Here is a 20,778-nt window from a genome sequence, read left to right as displayed (position 1 = left end):
GCGAGCTGCAAGTCCATTCCTGAGGATCCCCTTATTCAGCGGAGCCCTCTTACCCCAGGATGCACCGGGAAATGGAACATTCCTTATGCAAAGTCTCACGTTCCAGTCCTCTACTAAACTTTCTCACATGACTTCTGTGCCTCGCTTTCCTCAACTGCAAAATGAGAAAACTGACACCTGCACAGACAGCGCACACAGAAACACTTGAAAGGCCAAAATCACTGTTCAAAAACAGTAAATGCGTTCTCCAGAGTCAGAGAAAGTTTTCCTGATGCCTTTCTTCCATATCAGTTTCCAGATTTTAAAAACGAAAACTGAGTAGATTATATGACTCATGGCTACTTTGTATGTGTCAGAATAGGACTGTGTTCCATGGGGTTTTCAATGACTGATTTTGCCAGGCCTTTGGATCAAATTGCCTCTGGGTGGACTCGACCTCCCAACTTTTCAGTTAGCAGCCCACAGCATGTAACCATTTCCACCACTCAGGGACTCCTTCCACATAGACAAGTAGTTTTAACTTCTATTTTGTAAAACTCCTTTCTGTTCCCTTTGTCCCTACTAGTATTTTTAGAGGCCAGAAAACCTCCCTGGTACTGTAAGGGAAGGGGATAATTCAGTGGTAGGTGATTTAGTGCTGCAGTTACACAGGGTTCAGTTCAAATCTTGACTCTGCTACTTAGGCTAGTTGTGTGGGAGGTTTTGTTTATTGTAGTAAATATGTATGTAACAAAACATTTAGGTTTCAACACTCTTCACTTGTATAGTTCTGTGGTATTACTTATGTCCACCATGTGCTACATGCATTCTTAAGTTTCATTTTCCTCATGTATAAAATGGATATAATTACTCTATTTACCCAAGATGTTGAGGGCCTGTCATGTGCCAAGACACTGTACTAGACCTAAGGTATATACAGCAATAAAAGAAACAGACATTGTCCCTGCTCTCAAGGAGCATGTAATCAGCAGGGCTTATTGGAAGATTAAATGAAATAATACCAGCACTCAGTACATACTCCACAACCCAACTCACTGCCATCGAGTCCATTCAGACTCACTGAGACCCCCAATGGATTTCCAAGGGTGTAAATCTTTAGGGAGGCCGACTGCCTCATCGTTCTTCAGCAAAGCAACTGGTGGGTTCAAACCACCGACCTTTTGGTTAACAGCCAAACGCTTTAACCACTACACCACCAGAGCTCCTTCAGTACATAAATCAAACCAAACTCTCTGCTGTCGACCCGATTCTGACTATTAGCGACTCTTCCTTGGGTTTCTGAGGTGGTATCTCTATGGAAGTAGACTGCCTAGTCTTCCTTTAGAGGAGCGGCTGGTGGGTTGAACCACCAGCCTTCTGGTTAGCAGTCAAATGCCTTAGGCACTACACCACCAGAGCTCCCTTCAATACATACTCAAACCAAATCCAAACTCACTGCCATTGAGTTGACTCACAGTGACCCCCGTTGGGTTTCCGAGGCAGTAAATCTACATGGAAATAGATTGCCCCATCTTCCTTCCACGGAGCAGCTGATGGATTTGAACTGCTGAATTTCTGGTTAAACAGAAGCTGTGGGAAAGCTGGACAATGATAAAAGAAGAATTATTGATGTATTTGAACTGTGGTATTGGTGAAGACTAATTTGAACTTACCATGGGTTGCCATAAAAACCAACAAATTAGTCTCAGAAGAACTACAACCAGAAGGCTCCTTGGAAGTGAGGGTGGAGAGACTTCAGCTCATTTCCTTTGGACATGTCATCAGGAAAGAACAATTGCTGGAAAAGGACATCAAGTTTGGCAAAAATGAAGAAAACTCTTAATGAGGTGGACTGACACAAGAACCTCGAAAACAGACTCCAGCATCCCAGTTCATGAAGATGACAGGACTGGGCAGCATTTCATTCCGATATACGTAAGCGGGCACGATGAGGTGGAGCCAACTTGATGGCCACTGACAAGAGCAACACCATGTTGGTGATTATTTCTGCTCATGCTGTCCTCCACAGAGGGTTAACTAAATGCAGTGGCTGAAGAGAGCAGGAACCACATTAAAAGACTGTCCCAAGCTGCTGTCACCACCACTCTCTTCATGTCCTCAAGTCCTAGAGACCAGCATTTCTCAAACTTGGCATTACTGATGATTTGGGCCAGATAATTCTCTGTTGTAGGAAGCTGTCCTGTCCATTGTAGGATGTCTAGCAGCATCCCTGGTCTCTATGCAATAGATGCCAGCAGGACTCTTCCCCAGGAGTGACAACCAAAACTATTTCCAGATATTGCCAAATCTCTCCTGGGGAACAAAATCACTTCCAGTTGAGACTGGTCTAGGGAGAGGAAGGGCAAAAGGACTGTAACTATTGAGTACTCTAGGGCAGGTTGAGGATTGTGTAAACATACCCGTAACTTTTCCCCACCAATTATTTTAATCTGCTGGTAGACATCCAAATAGCTGGAAGCTCCTGATGACAGGAGAATGTCCCCTGTGGTGATTCCAACAGCTCCTGGAGAAAATACCATCTTAGGATGGAAATCTTCATAGTGCATTTTATCATACTGTCTTTGTGTACTTTTCATTGTATTTCCAAAGTGAATATGATTTCCAATGTGGTCACAAGCTGCAAAATTGTGCCAGTCCTTTTGAATATTATACTTGGCACCACGTTTTAAGAACCAAATAGATTCCAACATATGGAGGGAGACCCAACATGAGAGATGTTTGCAACCACAAGAGAATTTATGTATGTATTTGTAGAGTCTGTGAAACAGAGGCTGTACTTTTGCAGGTGTTGGCTAGGTTGTTTCAAATCTGGGCTTTCCCATTGAGGGTAAAAACCACCCTCCAACCTCAATAAGGGACATGTTGGATAGAGGTAGGACAAAGTTATTTAATACAAAATACCAATTCATTCAGAATATTTCTTAATGGAGGGTAGAAATCATTAGGTTGAAAGTTACTTTCCACCACTTTACAGAAATTCTTTAAGTTTTAGATCCCAAATTGCCAAGGGCTACCCTTAGGAATTTAAGAGAGACAGTTTTATGACAAATAAAAGAAAGGTCTACTTTACCCAGTGAAAGATAAACCCATATGATGTACAATCAAGAAAAATAGTCCAAACAGAAAATATGCATGGTTTCAAGATGTGTCTAAATCTATCACAGCTCTAGCAGGTTAGTAAGAGAAAACCAGATGCCATCTAAGATGCAGCTAATGGTCTCCTCTTGTCTGAGGCAAAGAAGACTGAAGAAAGTCAAGGGCATTTGAAAACAATCAGCCCTAGGACATGACAGACCTCGAGACCAGAACTAGATAGTGCCCAGTTACCAATGCCAACCACTCAGGAAGGGATCAAAACTGGAGATCCTGGACAGAGTGGGAGGAGAAACGTGGAACAAAATTAAAAACACAGTAACGACCAGAATTACTGATCAGTTGGTCTGGCAGGACCCCCAAGACTATGGCCCTGGGATACACTTTGGGCCTGGGACAGGACTCACTGCCAAGGACTGGCTCTCAGCCCAGCAGTAGAAAGACTACATGCAGAATACCCAACCCAGCGCGATGCACCTGCCTACTCTATGGAGATACACCCGTTGGAGCAATCTGCCATGGGGCACCAGAGGGGCAGCATTCACATGGAGAGAAAGCTGTACAGACAAGAGTGTGTAACTAAGAAGCGGGGGGGTGGGGGGGTTCCACAGGGAAGGGAGGGGAGGAGAGCGGGTTGGGCTGGGGATGGTAATCGGGGAGTGAAACCAAATGGACACAAACTGTTGAATGTAAAACAAATTCTGCTCTGTACATTTGCACCCAAAGCACAATAAAATAAATTAATTGAACAGGGGAAAAAAAAGAAAAAAAAAAAAACAGAGAGAAAAAGCCAGATGCTTCGGGCAGAGTCTTTGGGTGGGACGAACAGTTAATAAGCACTTGGCTGTTGACTGAAAGGTGGTACATTCAAGTCTACCCGAGGGGCCTGGAGAAAAAGGCCTGCCTGCTGATTTACCTCCAAAATACCAGCCATTGACAACTCTGTCGAGCACAGTTCTGTACTCTGACACAATTCTGTCAGAAGTAATTTGATGGCAACAGCAAAAAAAGAAAAGATGCTTGGGCACTTGGGACATGCACCCAGCCTTTCACAGTTGACCTCCAGGTGAATTACCAGAGCAAAGAATGGAAGAAAGTAGGGTGCAAGTCACCGAAAGGCCACCTGGGCATGTGTGAAGAAAAGGAGAGGTGCTAAGCACTGAGTTATGCACAGAAATTGCAAACCTTGACTAGCAGCCATTGAAGGTGCCACCTCCTTCTCCCTGCTCCAGCTGCCTCCTGGAGTCTCTGCTTGGACACTGGCCACAGCACAAAACGTAGGGCTCTGTCCTCGGGAGCATAATGCCACCCACAAACTATCCCTCAGCACCAGTCCCAGCGTGGAGGAACTCATGGCCTTTCTTCTGCCCTTGAATTCTGCTGATGAATTCAGTATGCACTACAAATGCAAGAGGGGAAACTGAGGAAAAGCAAGGCTTCCAAAGTCTACTGACAAGAGTCTCATTTGAAGATGGAAAACATCTCCCAGAAGTCCCCCAATAAGCCTCTAACAAGCACAGTCCCGCTGGGGACAAGCTGCCTTCTGGAAGATATTAGGCAAAGCTCTCAACTCTTGGGGCCCCTTCCTGGCTCTTCCTGGCTCAGTTTACTAAATGTAGATTTCCACGTGACTTACTGCACATTCATGCACAACGGAGGCTGGTCTGTGTTATATTTATTTCTGCATTTGAAAGAAGGGAGGGGACCGTGAGGTTAAATTACAAGTCCAAGGTCACTGTGTTGACACCTGGTGCTAAGTGAACTTCCCTGAAATTGCAGTGCTTAGTGTGCAGGGCACTGTTTTCCGCAGTTATACTTAAGGATGGGCAGGGGGTGTTTTCAAAAATCAAGGTTGGAGTCTGGGGAAGGTGAGCTCTGAGCTCCTACAGGAGAGCCAGAACAGTTATACATCTTTCTGTCGCCCTCCCCATCCCAAAACGATAACCGCAGCCTCCTCTCCACCTCTCCTCCCAGAACTCAGAAACGTGAGGGGCAGCAGAAGAGCTTTCCCTCTGCTCGGTGAGTCAGCCTTGCCTAACTTCATGCGTAAGCTCTCCTCAAGTCAGCGGCGACTCAGAGCTGCGGGTCTGTGTGCAGCCGAGATAAATTTGGGTCTAGAAGGGATGACGTAATGCTAAACCCGAGAGGTAGCTACCGCCTCCCAGGACTCCAGTCGCCAGGGCTGCCGGCTGACAAGCCAACCACATGGAAACACACCAAGCAACCCAGGTGCCCGAGCCGGGGGGAAAAAGGAGCAAGGGACAGAAAGGGCATGAGGTGGGGGAGAGGCAGGGGGGAAAGTATGATTTCTGAGGTAGCGGAATCTGGAAGTTTGTGGCAGTCGTTTAAGTTCAGTTTTCTGGTGAGATCAGGCCCCTGGCAAAGGCTCAAACAGCTGCACTTGACTTCTATCTTGGCCTATCTTTTCTCCCTTAGAAAAGGGCTTCTTACATTTTATTAAATGGCCCTTATTATAGCAGCCTATTTCCGTGACTATAATGGATGTGTTAATCTCTCAGATGTCCTTTTTCTTCTTTTTTTGCATGAACTTGGATCCAAGAGGAAATCTGCATTGCAGGACTCAGTTATTATGCACATCTAAGTAGCTTGCTAATTCTAGAGCACTCTGCTGGGGGCATATTAGGGTGTGTGTGGTAAAGTATTTGGGAGGATTTTGCGAGGGTCATGCCAAACAAATGTTCCTCCAAATAACATTACATGGTTTGTTTCACAGACATTTATACTATGAAGCTGATCCCTCAACCAGTCCCCATTTTTCAGTTGAGAAAACTGAGGAGGTGTGGTAACCTGCCCAAGGCCACACAGCTGTCTGTCTAACTGCTGAAACAAGGATTAGAACTCAGTCCTTCAGTCTCTACCCATCTCCATAATTCTTTTTCTGGATGATTCATTAAAAACAAAAATACTAGCCAAAGCAAACTCACTGCCATCGAGTTCATTGACTCCTAGTGATCCCTTCTTACGTTTCTGAGGCAGTGTTTCTAGGGAAGTAGATTGCCCAATCTTCCTTCCAAGGAGTGGCTGGCGGGTTTGAACTGCCAGCCTTCTGGTTAGCAGTCAAATGCCTTAGGGAGTATATTTTCTGATCTACTAACCTGTAGTCACAATCCTTAAATACCAAGATCAAGTTACATTCCAAAGGGAGCCAATGCCTGCTTTTGTTTTCTGTTCAAGGTTCATTTCTTCCCTAAGGAAAGGCTGTCCTTAGAATCAACTCCTCTGCCAGTGATGACCATAAGCCGCAGTACCAACACCTCACTACATTTTCAATTAAAACATCACCATAGGTAAATACCATTTATTTTACCTACGTAGTTTCCTTCATAAGGAATGCCTTCAGATTGCTTTTTTCAAACGACATTTCATCATTTGTTGCTGTACCAAACCAAACCAAACTCACTGCCATCGAGTTGGATCCAACTCAGCAACCCCTCTGTGGGTTTCCCAGGTGGTATCACTACAGAAGTAAATTGCCCGATCTGCCTTCCGAGGAGTGGCTGGTGGGTTTGAACAGCCAGACTTCTGGTTAGCAGTCAAATGCCTTAGGCACTACACCACCAGAGTTCCTCCCAAGGCATCTAGTTGAGCACAAATAAAACAATATAAAATAGGTCTGCCAATTGAATCCCATAGAACTCTGGTGGTGTAATGCCTAAGGCACTTGACTGCTAACCAGAAGGCAGGTGGTTCAAACCTACCAGCCACTTCTCGGAAGTAAAGTGGGGCAATCTACTTCCGTAGTGATACTGCCTCGGAAACCTAAGGAGGGGTCGCTATGAGTTGGATCCAACTCGATGGCAGTGGGTTTAACTGAATCCCATAATTAACCTGGTCAGCATGGCATGCTATTTATTCTTTCCATGCACTGCTCGATTTCATGAATTAATATTTTGTTTAGCATTTTTTTGCATTGATATTCAAAAGTAAAAATAAACTAGTTTTCTTTCTTGTTGCATTTATCAGGTTTTAGTATTGCAACTGTCCTTTCAAAGTTATATGGATTTTGATTTTTAAACCTTTAAGAAAAAAATACATATGTATACATATATACATATAATACATATATACACATATACATATGTATATGTGTGTATGTGTGTGATATATATAGATATAGATTCATACATATATCTCGGAGGCATTCCCCTTCTGCTAAGATGATGCCCCACATTCTCGCCACAGTCTTGGGTAACCCTCGCTTCCTTGCCAGGAGCTGGCCTCGAGTTTCCCTGCCCCCACTCCTTGGCATCACCACCCCCTTCCAGGCAACAGTACTTAGGGAGGTCACTCCTAGACCCAGCCAGTTCCTGGACACTGAATCGTACATCCAGCCCCTGCTTCTTTGTGGTTGCCTTCTCTGCCTAAGGTGCAGCATTTGAAAAACAAAGCAACAAACAACAGAGCCAGGCTGTGGCCTGTGTGAGAACTTGGTGAACTCACCATCTTCTCCTAGCTCCAGCATTCTGATGCTAGGATTCTCCAGAGACCCTAGAATAATATATCTCCATTTACCTATTAACTGTCATTTAATGAGTTGTTGTTGTTATGTGCCGTCGAGTTGGACCCGACTCATAGTGACCCCTCTTTGGGTTTCCGAGGCAGTATCACTACAGAAGCAGATTGCCCCATCTTCCTTCCGAGGAGCGGCTGGTGGGTTTGAACTGCCAGCCTTCTGGTCAGCAGACAAGTGCTTTAGGCACTATGCTACCAGAACTCCCATTTAATGAGAGCCTACTGTATATGTGGCCCTAGGGGTTGGCCTCATACAATGCTGTCAGTTTGAACCTGGTCGTCTCTTTCTGGGAGCTCTCGTAGCGTAAGGCACTTGACTGCTAACCAGAAGGCTGGCAGTGCAAACCCACCAGCCACTCCTCGTAAGGAAGATGGGGCAATCTACTTCTGTAGTGATACTGCCTCGGAAACCCAAGGAGGGGTCGCTATGAGTTGGGTCCGACTCGATGGCACATAACAACAAGACTGTATATGCACAGTGCTTTGCCTATAGTCAGTTCATTTAATCTTCAGCACAACTGGTTAAGGAAAGGTTAAATGATTTGCCCAAAGTCACACAGGCAGTAAATAGTACCTGTGACTGTAAGCCCACAGCGTACATCATGGTTATGTTCAATCAGACAAACAAAATTGTTAGGGCAATGGGATCACCTAGGGGCAACAGCATCCCCACCACCACCACCACCACCAAAGAGACTCTGGCAATGTGTAGGAAAGGTTTTTTTGAGTGTCACAATGCCTGGGAGGGTTCAACTGGCATTTAGTGAGTGGGAACCAAGGATGTTAAAATCCTTCAGCATTTGGGAATAATCCACATAAGGAAGAACTGTTCCACTTATAGCTTCCTTGTTGAGAAACACTAGATCAGAAGGTTAAAGGCAAAGAACTCATTATTCATTCTATACATATCCTTAAGTATCTATTATGTGCTAGGGACTATGGTAGCTACTGAACATAGCATGACGAACAAAACTACTTAAGGTTCCTGTCTTTAAGATGCTTATATTCTAGTCCAACAGACTGATAATAAATGAGTTAAATAATTAGAAATTGTGGTAAGTAGGATAAATGATTAATAATAAAAGGGGAGGAGCTTTAGATGGAAAGGGCAATCAGGAAAGATCCTAACATTGTCTAGGCTAGCTTCTCATTTACGGGCATGTAAATCACCAGGGAATTTTGATAAAATGCAGATCTGATACACCAGGCCTGGGTGGGGCCTGAGAGTCTGCATTTCTGACTAGCTCTCAAAGGAATGCCAAAGATACCTATTCCGAGATCACTCTCTAAGCAGCAAGGGGGAAGGCCATGGCAAGGAGTTTGGATTTTATTCCAAGGAGATAGGAAACAAAGTATTGAAGGGCTTTCAACAAGGGAATGATATGAACCCAGTTATATTAAGATCACTCTTGTTTCCCAGATCTCAATCAGGAAAGGAAAAGGCGTTGGACTCAGGCCTTTGACCAGAACCAGCTGGCCTACACTGTTACGGTGGCAACCAAGGTCTAAGGCTCACACTTGCCTCTCTTCCCTGGCTCCTCTGGCAGAAGCCCTTGCTCCCAGCATGGGCCAGCCCAGTTGCCCTACAAGCTTGGGCGCCTTCAGGAAGCCTAATACAGCCTGACAGGGTGTGGATTCACACCCCAACACCCTGGCGGGCAGAGCCATACTGGTTAGGTGAGTTCCCCCAAGGGTGCTGGGCACGGTTGTACTGCACGTGCAAGCAACAACACCCCAGACCGCTGCCCTCCAAAGGAAGGGCTCTAGCTGGCTTAAGCGTCAACACCCAAAGAGCCCAGGTAGGTTGTGGTGGCCTCTTCTCTGCCCTAGGATGAGGGGGTTGAAAATGAAGTCCCTCTAGGGAGACAGCCCCAAGGAGACCCTCACAGCCTGAGGTCAAACATTCTAAATTCCATTTCTTGCCTCTTACTAACTTCTTGCTCCCTAAGGCTTCTCCCAGAGTCCTATGGTCTCCCTGGGAAAACGGACAATCCTGGGTCTGAGTCTCAGCTCCACAACTTGTTAGCATAAAGCCTTGCAAGACTTAGCCAGCCTTGCTAATATTCCACTTTCCTCATTTATAAAATGAGGAGAATTATCAAAACAGTTGCCATTGAATAGATTCCGATTCACAGAGATGCCATATGTATGTGTCAGAGTAGGACTGTGCTCCTGAGGGTTTTCAATGGCTAATTTTTTGGAAGTAGATCACCAAGGTCTTTCTTCTAAGACAGCTATGCATGGACTGGATAGAACCTCCAGCCTCTGTGTGACCAGCTGAGTGCCTTAACCTGCTGCACCACCCAGGGACTCTGGGAATAATTATAGCACCTTCCTGTTGGAAGAATAGGCGCTCTGGTGGCGTAGTAGTGCCTAAAGCATTTGACTGCTAGCCAGAAGGCTGGTGGTTCAAACCCACCAGCCACTCCTCGGAAGGAAAGATTGGGCAATCTACTTCTGTAGTAATAATGCCTCAGAAACCCAAGGAGAGGTGACTATGAGGCAGATCCGACTTGATGGCAGTGCACTGTGTTGCACTGCATTGGAAGACTGTGAGGACTTACGAGCAAAGCCGTGGAAAGCATGTATCACTGTGTTGGCACAAAGTAAATGCTCAATAAAAAGGGGCCACTATCACTATTCCTTTGGAAAATAGAGAAGACTGTATTCTTGGGGAAAGGTTATGAGAATGAGACTCCCAGAGCACGGATAAGAATTGCTCGTTGGTCTCTATTTGCTATTATTTGAAATAGAATATGGAACTATAACTGGAGGACATCAATATTTCACTTTGGAACCACCAAGTATAGTGCTTGGCTCTTGTAGATTTAAAATTTTTATTGGTTTGAGCTAAACTTTTCCACTGGCAGAAACAATGAAAGAAAGTTGGACAAGGCACTTGGAGTCTTGGGAATCAAGAAATAGGGTAGGGATGGTCAAGCTGTGGTAAAGGTAGAAGGGAGATGACTCAATGACCCCAACAGTAGTTCTGGGTCCTGACACAAGTAAAACAGGAACCCTGGTGGTGTAGTGGGTAAGGCATTTGGCTGCTAACTAGAAGTCCGATGGTTCAAATCCACCAATTGCTCCACAGAAGAAAGATGAGGCAGTTTACTTCCCTGAAGACTTACAGCCTTGGAAACCCAATGGGGGTCTTTATGAGTCAGAACTGACTCAATGGCGGTGGCTTGTTTTGTTTTGTTTTATATGAAAGTGAAAATAAAAGTGTCCAACAGGTCCCACCTGTCACCCATGGCCAGAATCAGAGCATCCATGAGCAAGCTGTCCATTTTAATACAATACTCTACCTAGTCCCAAGTCATCTTTATTCAAGTATCCTTGCTAATGACAATAAAAACATAGACTAAACTATCTCAAACAGTCGGTAATCCAAACCTCTTCTCCCCCAGGGCAGTGTTCATCTTTCTGGTTTTGCGGTGTTTCAATGGCCTTGGCTGATACTGGAGGCAGCCCCGGTGTTTAAGAGCTCAGCCACTAACTGAAAGGTTAGAGGTTCAAGTCTATCCAGAGGTCCCTAAGAAAGGCCTGCTGACCTCCTTCTGATAAGTTAGGTATTGGCAACCTTACTGAGCACAGTTTGCTCCGACATACCTGGGATTGCCATGAGTTGGAACCAGATGGTAAGTGGTTACGGTTTTTAGCAGACAATCGTGTTGGATATTAAAGATATGTGGGTTTTATGGGGAGTGAGCTTGGTGAGAACAATGATGTAGACCAACTTCCAAGTACAGAAGGCCCCGATCTTACAAAGAACTGAGAGTGGAATGTGTTTGTTTACAAGATTGCTTTCATGGTACTTAGTTTCCTAAACTCAGGTTGTAAAAAAAAAAAAAAAAAGTCAACTCCATAGGCATTACAAGGACAAACACAAAAACACAAAGGATTTTAAACACGGAGGGTTGGGGAAGGAACTACTTCTCTGGGAAGCCTAGGATAAGTGTTTGTTCTGTCTGTAGCACAAAAGAAACAAAGACACAAAGCCCAAATTGAAGCAGTCCCACTTGTTGGGGTTTACTTTACAACAACTGAATTTCCAAAACTTAGCACGGCACTCAGCTGCTAACCATAAGGTCTTCAGTTCTAACCCATCCACTGCTCCATGGAAGGAAAGTGCTGGTAACCTGTTTCCATAAAGATTGTTGTTGTTGTTGTTGTTATTTGCCATAGAGTCGGCCCCGACTCATAGCGACCTCTCCTTGGGTTTCCGAGGCAGTTATCACTACGGAAGTAGGATTGCCCAACCTTCCTTCCGAGGAGCGGCTGGTGGGTTTGAACCGCCAGCCTCCTGGTTAGCAGTCAAGTGCCTTAGGCACTATGCTACCAGAGCTCCTTCCATAAAGATTACAGGCTAGGAACCCTATGGGGCAGCTCTGCTATGTACTGTAGGGTCCTACGAGTCAGAATTGACTCAACAAAAATAACAACACTGGATTAGAGTATACCCTCCATGAGGCCATAGACTAATACATGTCTCCAGGGCCTACCTAGCACAGTGCCTGGCATGGAGCAAGTATGTGCTCCTTAAATACCAGTTTGATGCACAAATGAGTAAACAAACTCAGAACCAATTTAGAGAGAACTGTCTGCCACTCAACACAATTCCACATTTTACAAAAGCATCTGCCAATAGAGTCCTTTCAAGAGAGCTCCTCTAGTTTAAATTTTAAAAAAAGGATTCTGTTTACATACATTTCCCGGAGACTTACTGCTGAAAGCAAGAGCCACCTGAACTTTCAAGATGTTTCTCAAGCAAGGGGCCCAGGGCAACATTCTGCCAAGACAAGGAAAATGAGCCTCCAACTCAGGATGGTCATGGCAAATGCCCATTATTTTTGGCCAGGGAGATCACGTCAGCTGTTGACAGCTTTAACACTTCTGGCTGGGCCATGCAGGGACAACGATAACAGAGATGACTGCTTCCCTTAAGTTCAGCACAAGAGCCAGGGAGCAGGTGTCTGTCCCTGGGGAGTTAAAGCCTTTCCCAGAGAGAGCTCCACCCTCCACCCCCAGAAAGAGGCCTCTCTGTGAAGACTTGAATTCCTCTTCCTCAGTTGGCTTGGGCAGCCATCCCATCCCTGTCACAGCCTTCTAGTGCTTTCTTTCCCCCAAATGTAAAAGAAAATATTTTCCTAAGTATGGAAAATTCAAATTAGCGTCATTTTGAAAGACTACTGCGAATGTTGCAATGACCTTTGCAATAGCCGGACACACCCTGGGATCAGTAAACTGGGTTTGAGAATTGCTGACTTTATGAGCACCTGACCTGTAAAACAAAAGCTGAGTTTGGGGCTCTGCCTGGGACCCATTCTCACATAGGCGGGAGGGAACGCAGTCCAGAAGGACCTGGTTCTGCCTCTGCTGTGTCATCTCAGGCAGGTCACTGTCCCTCTCTGGGCCTCAGCTTCCCCATCCGGATAGTGAGGATGATGGCTGCCATGTATGGGATCTCTAGGGCTCCTTCTGGCTGCTTTATCACCTGCCTCCTTTTCAAACAAAACCCAAAATGGAGAGGGAGGAAGAATGAAAAAGGGAAAATAATGGTTCAGAAGGCCACGGTGCAACAAACCTCCCTCTACTTCTGCCTGCTAAAAACTGCTTTCTTCATTCTACAAGATACTGCCCATTTCTTGTTGGCTTGTTGCTTTTTCCCTTTTTTTTTTTTAACTCAAAAGCCACAAAACCACAACTCACCTCCCCAGAACGGGTCATCTGGAAGCAGAGCTGTCCTGGGTTAGGTGTGTCGGGCTTGACTTAGTGGTGGTATCTAAGTGGAGACCAGGCCAGGCAAGCATGTGCTTCTCCTCCAGAAACACAGTTTAAATCAATATTTATCCAACTGTATTTATAGAAAGTGGTGGTGGGAGGGAAGAGTAGGGGGATGGGGAGGCAGGGGTACCTAAAACAGAACAAGCCACAATGACTGGTGCAAATCTTTGTGGCCAATTCATTTCTGCAGGGCCAGGCTTTTTTTTTTTTTTTTTTTAAGGCAAAAGACTCAGCTTTTGATGAACTTGCTGTTGGCCCCAGTACCATAGCAACAGCCCCAAGTCCTCTAATATGCCCAGAGGACAGATTTGGGAAAGGCAGCAGGGGGTGGGGCTAGGGGTTTCCTAGGAGTCTTAGAGTTGAGTTAGGGCCAGGAAAGTTGAACAACTCTGAAAAAACAAACAAACAAACAAAAAACCCGTCCCTGGTTGGCTATTTTGTCTCCAGCCTCACTTCTAAACTTTTCTTAAGCAGGGTACTTGCAGGAAGCTGCCACTTTAGACAATCAACAGGGTGTTTTCAAATACTAGCTCTGCTTGGGAGCTCTGGTGCTAACCAGAAGGCTGGCGGTTCAAACCCACCAGCCACTCCTCAGAAGGAAGGTTGGGCAATCTATTCCCCTAGAGATACCACCTTGGGAAACCCAAGGATGGATCGCTATGAGTGGGTCCGATTCGACGGCACATAACAACAACAGGCTGCTAGGTGACCTTGAGCCAGTCATTTCATCTCTCTGGACTTCATGCCTTGGCTGTAAAGCTGTAAAATGAGTATACACTTACATGGTTAAGACCCACAGGCTCTGGAATCAGAGGTCAGGTTCAAAACTCAGATCTGCTGCTTAGCAACCATGTGACCTTTGGCAGATTACTGCGTATCCCTGTTCCTCAGTTACCCCTTCCGTACAGTGAGGGTAATAAAACTGTCCAAGTCATAAGGCTGTTGTCTACGGCCATACCACCTTGAACAGGCCCAATCTCATCACAGTGTTGTGAAGACTGCCAGAGATAAGGCCCGTTTAGTCTGTATTTGGTACACAGCTAACACTCAGTAGATGGTAGCTAGTATTGATACCATGCAATTCAGTGTTGCTGCTGCCTTCTGGCACCCCCTCGGCTTCCTGAGTCTGACCTCCAGACATTTGGCGAGCCACCTCCAGACGGAAAGTCCCATTTCTGGGTGTATCAATGGGACAGGATTTTGGTCAGAGAGGGAAGGTAGGTAAGAAGCTGCTGTTTTGCCTGAGTAGCCGGTGGGGCCTCCTTTTTCTGCCCAAACCAGGAACAGCTCAATTCAGCTGCTTTAACTCTTTAAGTGCCCTGCCCCCAACCCCTGAGCTCCACAGAGGACACCTTGTCCCTGGAAACTTTGAGACTCTAAACATCACAATTACATCCTCAAAAATCTGCATCTGGCATTTACTAATGGGCAGAGATCATATTTAAAACTGGAAAGAAAAAAAAAAGTTAATTGCCTCTGGGACACACAACTTAGGATGGAGAAGAAATAAGAGCCAAATTTAAGAATGCTCTTCATACAACCCCACCAAAAACAAATACCCCACCCCAGCCCCACCCTACATCAACCCACCAAGTTTTCAGGAAAAAAAACCAACTGCACAGGGTAGATCCCCAATAAATATTTCTGGAACGAATGAATGAATCGATGAGATGCCTGCCATGTGGGACTGTGACCCACTGAACACTGCTGGGTGCCATCAAATGGATTTGACTCCTGACAATGCCATGTGAAAGAATAGAACGGTCCACAGGGTTTTTCTTGGCTGCAATCTTGACAGAACCACATCATCAGGTCTTTCTCCCATTGGGCCACTGGGTGGATTCAAACTGCCAACCTTTCACAGTTAGCAGCTGAGTGCTTAACCATTGTGCCACCAGGCCTCCTCATTAGCTGCCATTAAAGCCCTCGCTTTCAACGTAAGTGGCCCTTATCCCCTGTCTTCTAAGCTAGTAACTGATTCATTCTCAAGGTGTCAGCTACTGACAGTATGCAGTTTTAACCCACCAGGGTTGACTCACCATCTCCTTGCAGACCATGTCTTACAGCCCAAGGGCAGTCCTGTTTTGATTATGGAGAGATACCCAGCCACCCTGGAAGAGACCACTATTTCCAACTCTTCTCCAAGTCTGCAGAAAGTCTGTCATGTATGCCCTAAATCTGATTGTCAAGTATAGCCAGTTAATGATAGATCCAACCAATCAAACATTTTATATTAAATGTCTACCGTACACAATGATGACATACTAAAATCCTGTAGGTGATCCTGGCCCTTAAGATGCTTATAATCTGTGAGGATAAAGCTAATGCATAGGAAGGAAGCATGTAGAGAATGTAAAGGTTCTGATTTTCAAAGCCTAGGAAACGAGTATTCATTGAGCAACTAGTACTACCTTCTCAAAACAAACAAACAAAAAAAACCAAACTGCCATCAAGTTGATTCTGACTCATAACTATCTCCATTGGGTTTCCAAAGCTGTGAATCTTTACAGAGGCAGACTACCTCATCTTTCTTCCACAGAGCATCTGGTGGATTCAAACCACCAACCTTCTGGTTAGCAGCTAAATGCCTTAACCACTGCACCACAGCTCCTTACTACTACATTCTAGATACTTTAAATGTTTAAATGCAGCACTTCATTCAGTTGTTCAGAAATATGAGGCTGGTGCGTTTTTTAAAACAAACAAACAAAAGGAACCTCAGAGAGATTAGGTAACTTGTGCTCAAGGTCACCAGCCAGTAAAGTGGAAATTTGGGCCTTGCTTTGTGTGATTCCAAAGCTTCCGTTCTTTTAAGAAATAGTCTGAGTGGGCTGAAATAGCCAGGGGAGGCTTCCTGAAGGAGGCAGGAATTCACCTAGCTTTTGAAGGATGGGTAGGATGCAGTTCACCCCAAGGAAGCAGAGGAGAACATTCCAGGAGGACTGAAGAGTCTGAGCCAAGCACAGAGGCATGACTATGAGGTCAGCTTGCAGGTGGACTTGCTGGATGGGAGCAGAGGTTTCACAGACACGCAAAGGAGATTAAGTCAAGGAGGCAAGGTGGGGCCAAATGACAGCAAGCATCAGCTTTCCTCCTCCAGGAGGAAGACACTGCCTGTTGGCCTGTCCATTCTTCTAACAAAACACCCACCCTCAAAGCCAGGTCATCCACTTCAGAGAGCAACTCCCGACTTCTCATTCCCATCTAATTCTTCTACTCTATGTTGTCTCTCCTGCCATACTCCCCAGACTCTGAGAAGGCCATCTCTCTTCTCCAGAACTTACCAACTATCACAGCTTCCACTGGCCTCCCAACATATTGTGCTTTTTTCAAGCACGTTAACATTCCTCTGTGAAGCTTTCATTTTCTCTTTCAGTTTTAACCTTTTTCCAAAACAAGGCCTAAATCTTTTTCTAATTATGAGTCAGTCCGAAAGTGCCTACAGGTATTTGGGTATTTACCTATAGGCATGATGTGTATTTACATGTAAGTTCTGAATTTGGGACAATAAGGTCACAGTCTCCATGATTAATATTTCTGGAAGCCTTCAATTTCAGATTCATAGGGATTCAACATCTGTTGATCCTCCAGGGATTGCACCTGCACTATCTCCCAAGATGGAAATTTTCCTTGTTTTCCCAGGGAATCCCTTGTCTCGCACAAAACAGCCAGTGAAAACTGGGTGACTTAATCTGAGCCCCCTACCCCCAAGAAAACTCACCCTTTTCTACCGGAAATAATTCAGGACTGTGGCCAAAACTTGGTGAGCACTCCTCATACGGAAACGAGGCAATGAAAAGCAGTTCTGGCTACAATGGAAAATAAGGCAAGCTCCTGCCAAGTAAGTACTCTGCAAACAACAGTAAAAATGGAACGTGTGAACTCGTGACTAGGGTCTATCGGTGCATCTCGGGAAGGTCTTACAGAACCCGAAATGGAGACTCGAGGACAGTCACCCGTCTCCCAGGAGAAGAGCGCCCCTTTAAGAAAAGAATGGACCAGCTGGCCGCATTACAGCTCCCAGAGATTTCCTGGCTTGCCTCCTGGCCCCACCCCCGGGCTTTCGGCCTCAGCAACGCGTGACGTCATAGGAGGCTGAAGCTGTCGATTGGCTGAACCACGCAGCTAGGTCAAGTCCAGTCAGAGGAAAGAAGTTTGTCTCCATGTGGAAACCATGTGTTTCTAACAGGGAGGGGGAAGAGGAGGAGGCGGAGAAACTGAGATCAAGTGATTAGAGGGGAACTGGCTGAAATGAAGGCGGGGAGGTTGTGCACCTGAGCCAGCCAGCAATGCCCTTTGCAGTAGTGACCTAAAAAACGTGCACAGTAAACAAAACCTGAGGTGCCCTCCCTAATAATAATAATAATAAGAAGAAAGCTAGGGTATTTGCTTTCTTCCAAAAACCAGGAACCTGGGCAACGTTGGAATCCTTTCGGAACGCCCAGCTCCCTCTCCCTCCCCCAACCACTGAATGATGTCAGCGTTTCGGAAAGCGGGGCTCTGGAGCAAAACAAGCCCCGCGCGCGCGGAGCGACCCGCAGTGCCCGAGCCCGGCGCACGCACGACCCGCCCCCCGACTCGCGTTATTGCTGTGCACACGCGGGCTGCCGTGACGCGCGGGCATTGTGTGCGAGGAGCAGAAAACAACGGCGAGCGCCGCCAGCCCGCGCCAGAAGCGCCCCCAATGAAACCAGACAGCTGTAGGGCCCGCATTCCCTTCCTGAAGATCCACAACCAGGAGGGAGGCAAAAAGTGGGGAGACGAAATTGGTGGGCTGCTCCTGTTTGCGGGGGTTGGGGGACTCAGGGAAGGCCGGGCGATGGTCTCAAGGAGTTTGCTGGAGAGCACCCCCCCCCCGAATGCCCAAGGTGTTGGGGAGATGGCGAGGGCCTGGAGTGGGGTCCCTCGGCCGAACGGGGCACGGCGCAGCGCCCCACGCGCTCGGGAAAATCTGGGGGCCGTTGGCATCACGTCATGCAGAGCCAAACAGCGGCTGCGAAAAGAGGCGAGAGAGCTAAAAATACTCCCGCGGGGAGCCGGCTGCGGGAGGGGGCTGAGGGCTGATTGCGCACACGAAGTTGACTTTGGCTGGGGCGCTGGGGCGCCAGGGCCCCTCTGGGGGCTGACGGGCTTGCGGCGCGCACGCCCCGGGAGAGGGGCCGCGAGGAAGCCCCTCGACTTCCCCGGCCCCGGGAACCCCGCTCCGCGGCCGCGGGCCCGCCCCGTGCGGGGCAGCCCGGGCCGGCGCGCCGGGCCCTCTGCTTACGTGACTGGTGGCCACGCCGGAGCCCCGGCACGGGGTAAACAAGGAGGCGGCGGCGGCCGGGGGGAGGGGGGTGGAGATCTCCGATTGTCTGCGGGACGCGGAGGAAGCCCGGGCCGCTCCCTCCGTACCTCGGGGCGTGATGGGGGGGGCGGGCCCAGCTCGCCACACACTGCCAAGGTGCCCTCTTAGGTGCACCCCCCGCCAAAGCCGGCACCATGGGATAGACTCCGGAGAACCGGGACCGAGTGAAGGGGGGGTGGCTAAAGAAATCGCGCCCCTCCCCCCGCCAACAAAAGCAAACACCAAACAAAACCCGGTCCTCACCCAGCTTTTCAGAAACTACGGTCCGGACGAATGCACACCCCCCCACACCATGAATAATCGCACAACCCTTCGGCGACACAGCCCGCGATGCGCCTCGCTCGCAATCCAGGCACTCCGGGAAAACAGGCGGAAAGAGAAAGAAAAGAACACACCGCCTACAGCCCAGCACAAATGCTTGTTTTTGCTTTCCAGAGCTTGCACGATTGCCTGCACTCGGTTACTTTAATCCTGGAGGCCGGGGGTGTCGGTCAGCGAAGGTGTTTTTGTAGGTTTTCAGGTTGTGGTGGTGGTTGTGTGTCGGGGAGGGTGGATTTTTGCAAGATCTGACACGTTGCAATCGGACCATTTTTTTCTCTCTGGTCTCACTGAGCTTCCTACTTGTTCGAGCAGACTAAAACCGCCCGCGTCTCTCCTATCTGTCGGTCTGTCTGCCTTGGCCCCTTCCCCCTCCTCGCAGCTATTATTGTGAGGGTCGTGCTGGAGCCGCCACACGCGTGCCCCCGTTAGGGCGCTGAGTTGACTGCCAGCGGAGGGCTGGGGGACCCGGCTGGCAGGAGGGGGAAAAACACACACACACACACACAAAAAGGAGGCCAGGCCGGGGTGGGGCTCCCAGCCTCCGCGCCCCGCGCCAGCATCGCTCTCCACTTGCATTGGGGGCGAGGGGGTGGCGGCAGAAATCCACCAGGAAGGTTTGCCTTCCACGCCCTGCACGCCCACTCGGGAACCGTCTCCCGGAAAATAAAGAAACTGCACACAACTGCCCACACCTTTTCCACCAACTATTGTTTGCAGCGAGATCCCAAAGTTTCCTTCCAGCCGTGTCCCCCCTCTCCAAGTTTCCTGAGCGCAGGACAGTGGGTCCCAGTTGAGCTGCTGGCGCTGCCTGGCCTCGCTGGCCTGATCCTTTTTTTTTTTCGGGGGGGGGGGTTGGCACCCCAGGGCATCTGAGGCGTGGAGGGACTGGGTGCGTGGACACGATGGCCTGAGCTCAGTTATGCTCCACGAGGGGAGGAAAAAGCGAAGTAGACAGGCGCGAGAGACAGAGCCCGAGCTAGCCAGAGCCCACGCCGTGCAGGGCTTTGTGGTTGTTGTTGTTATTGTTATAGTACGTGTGTATCTGTTTTTCTTTCTGCCACCGCCGAGCTCTGCCCACGATTCCCAACTTTCGGCTTCCGAATCCCCACCCCACCCAGGAGCAAGCGACAGAAAAACAACACTTGTCTGCCCGAGAAAGCTCCGGAAAAAAAGGAAGAAAGGCGACCTCGAAGAGATGAGCTCTGGGCTCAGTTGTCAGCAAACAACACTCCCCTGCCTTCTGGGCCGGGCTGTCCTCGCAGCGCCCGGGAGACGGACAGACGGACGCCCGGACAGACCCCCTCTCCCCCCCGCTCGCTCGTCTTTGTTACATCTTTAGCAGCTTTGTGCGTGCGTGTCCTTTCTCCGATGTCATCGGCTTTACTGCCCAGGGCTGGCTGTGTGTGTGCTCGGGGAGGAGGTGCGGGCCACGCAGGCGACAGGGGTCGCCCGAGTGGGCGAGGAAGAAAGAGCCGGGCGCTGAGGAGCAGCCGGGGCCCCCAAACTTACTTTTGTTTTCTTTCTCGATCTGCTCCAGGTAGCTGGCGGCCTCGAGTAGAATCTGCACGTTCTGCAGAAAAGTGTTCATGTGCTTCTCCATCGAGTTCTCGCTGGTGTTAAAGATGTCCGAGAAGGGGCACCTGGGCTTGGCCCAGGCGGGCTCCTCGAGCTGCGCCGGGGTCTGGGGCGCGGCCGCG

The 20,778-nt window shown here is 48.0% G+C and overlaps 1 protein-coding gene across 1 annotated transcript in view; it reads right to left on the bottom strand.

The window, feature by feature from the left end:
• The window catches only part of MXI1 (MAX interactor 1, dimerization protein), a gene marked incomplete at its 5' end in the record, with an annotated part of 127,858 nt that extends 107,081 nt beyond the window's left edge, over positions 1-20,777 (bottom strand). The window contains one exon of the mRNA XM_007941545.2: positions 20,591-20,777. Coding sequence (XP_007939736.2) covers positions 20,591-20,777 — 187 coding nt within the window. The remainder of the gene's footprint in view (positions 1-20,590) is intronic.
• Between the last annotated feature and the right edge of the window lies 1 nt (position 20,778).

This window comes from Orycteropus afer, unplaced genomic scaffold (genome assembly GCF_000298275.1).
Source record: "Orycteropus afer afer isolate SDZICR_OR568_19922 unplaced genomic scaffold, OryAfe1.0 scaffold00082, whole genome shotgun sequence".
Classification (NCBI taxonomy): domain Eukaryota; kingdom Metazoa; phylum Chordata; class Mammalia; order Tubulidentata; family Orycteropodidae; genus Orycteropus; species Orycteropus afer.
This window is presented reverse-complemented; position numbering and strand designations above follow the sequence as displayed.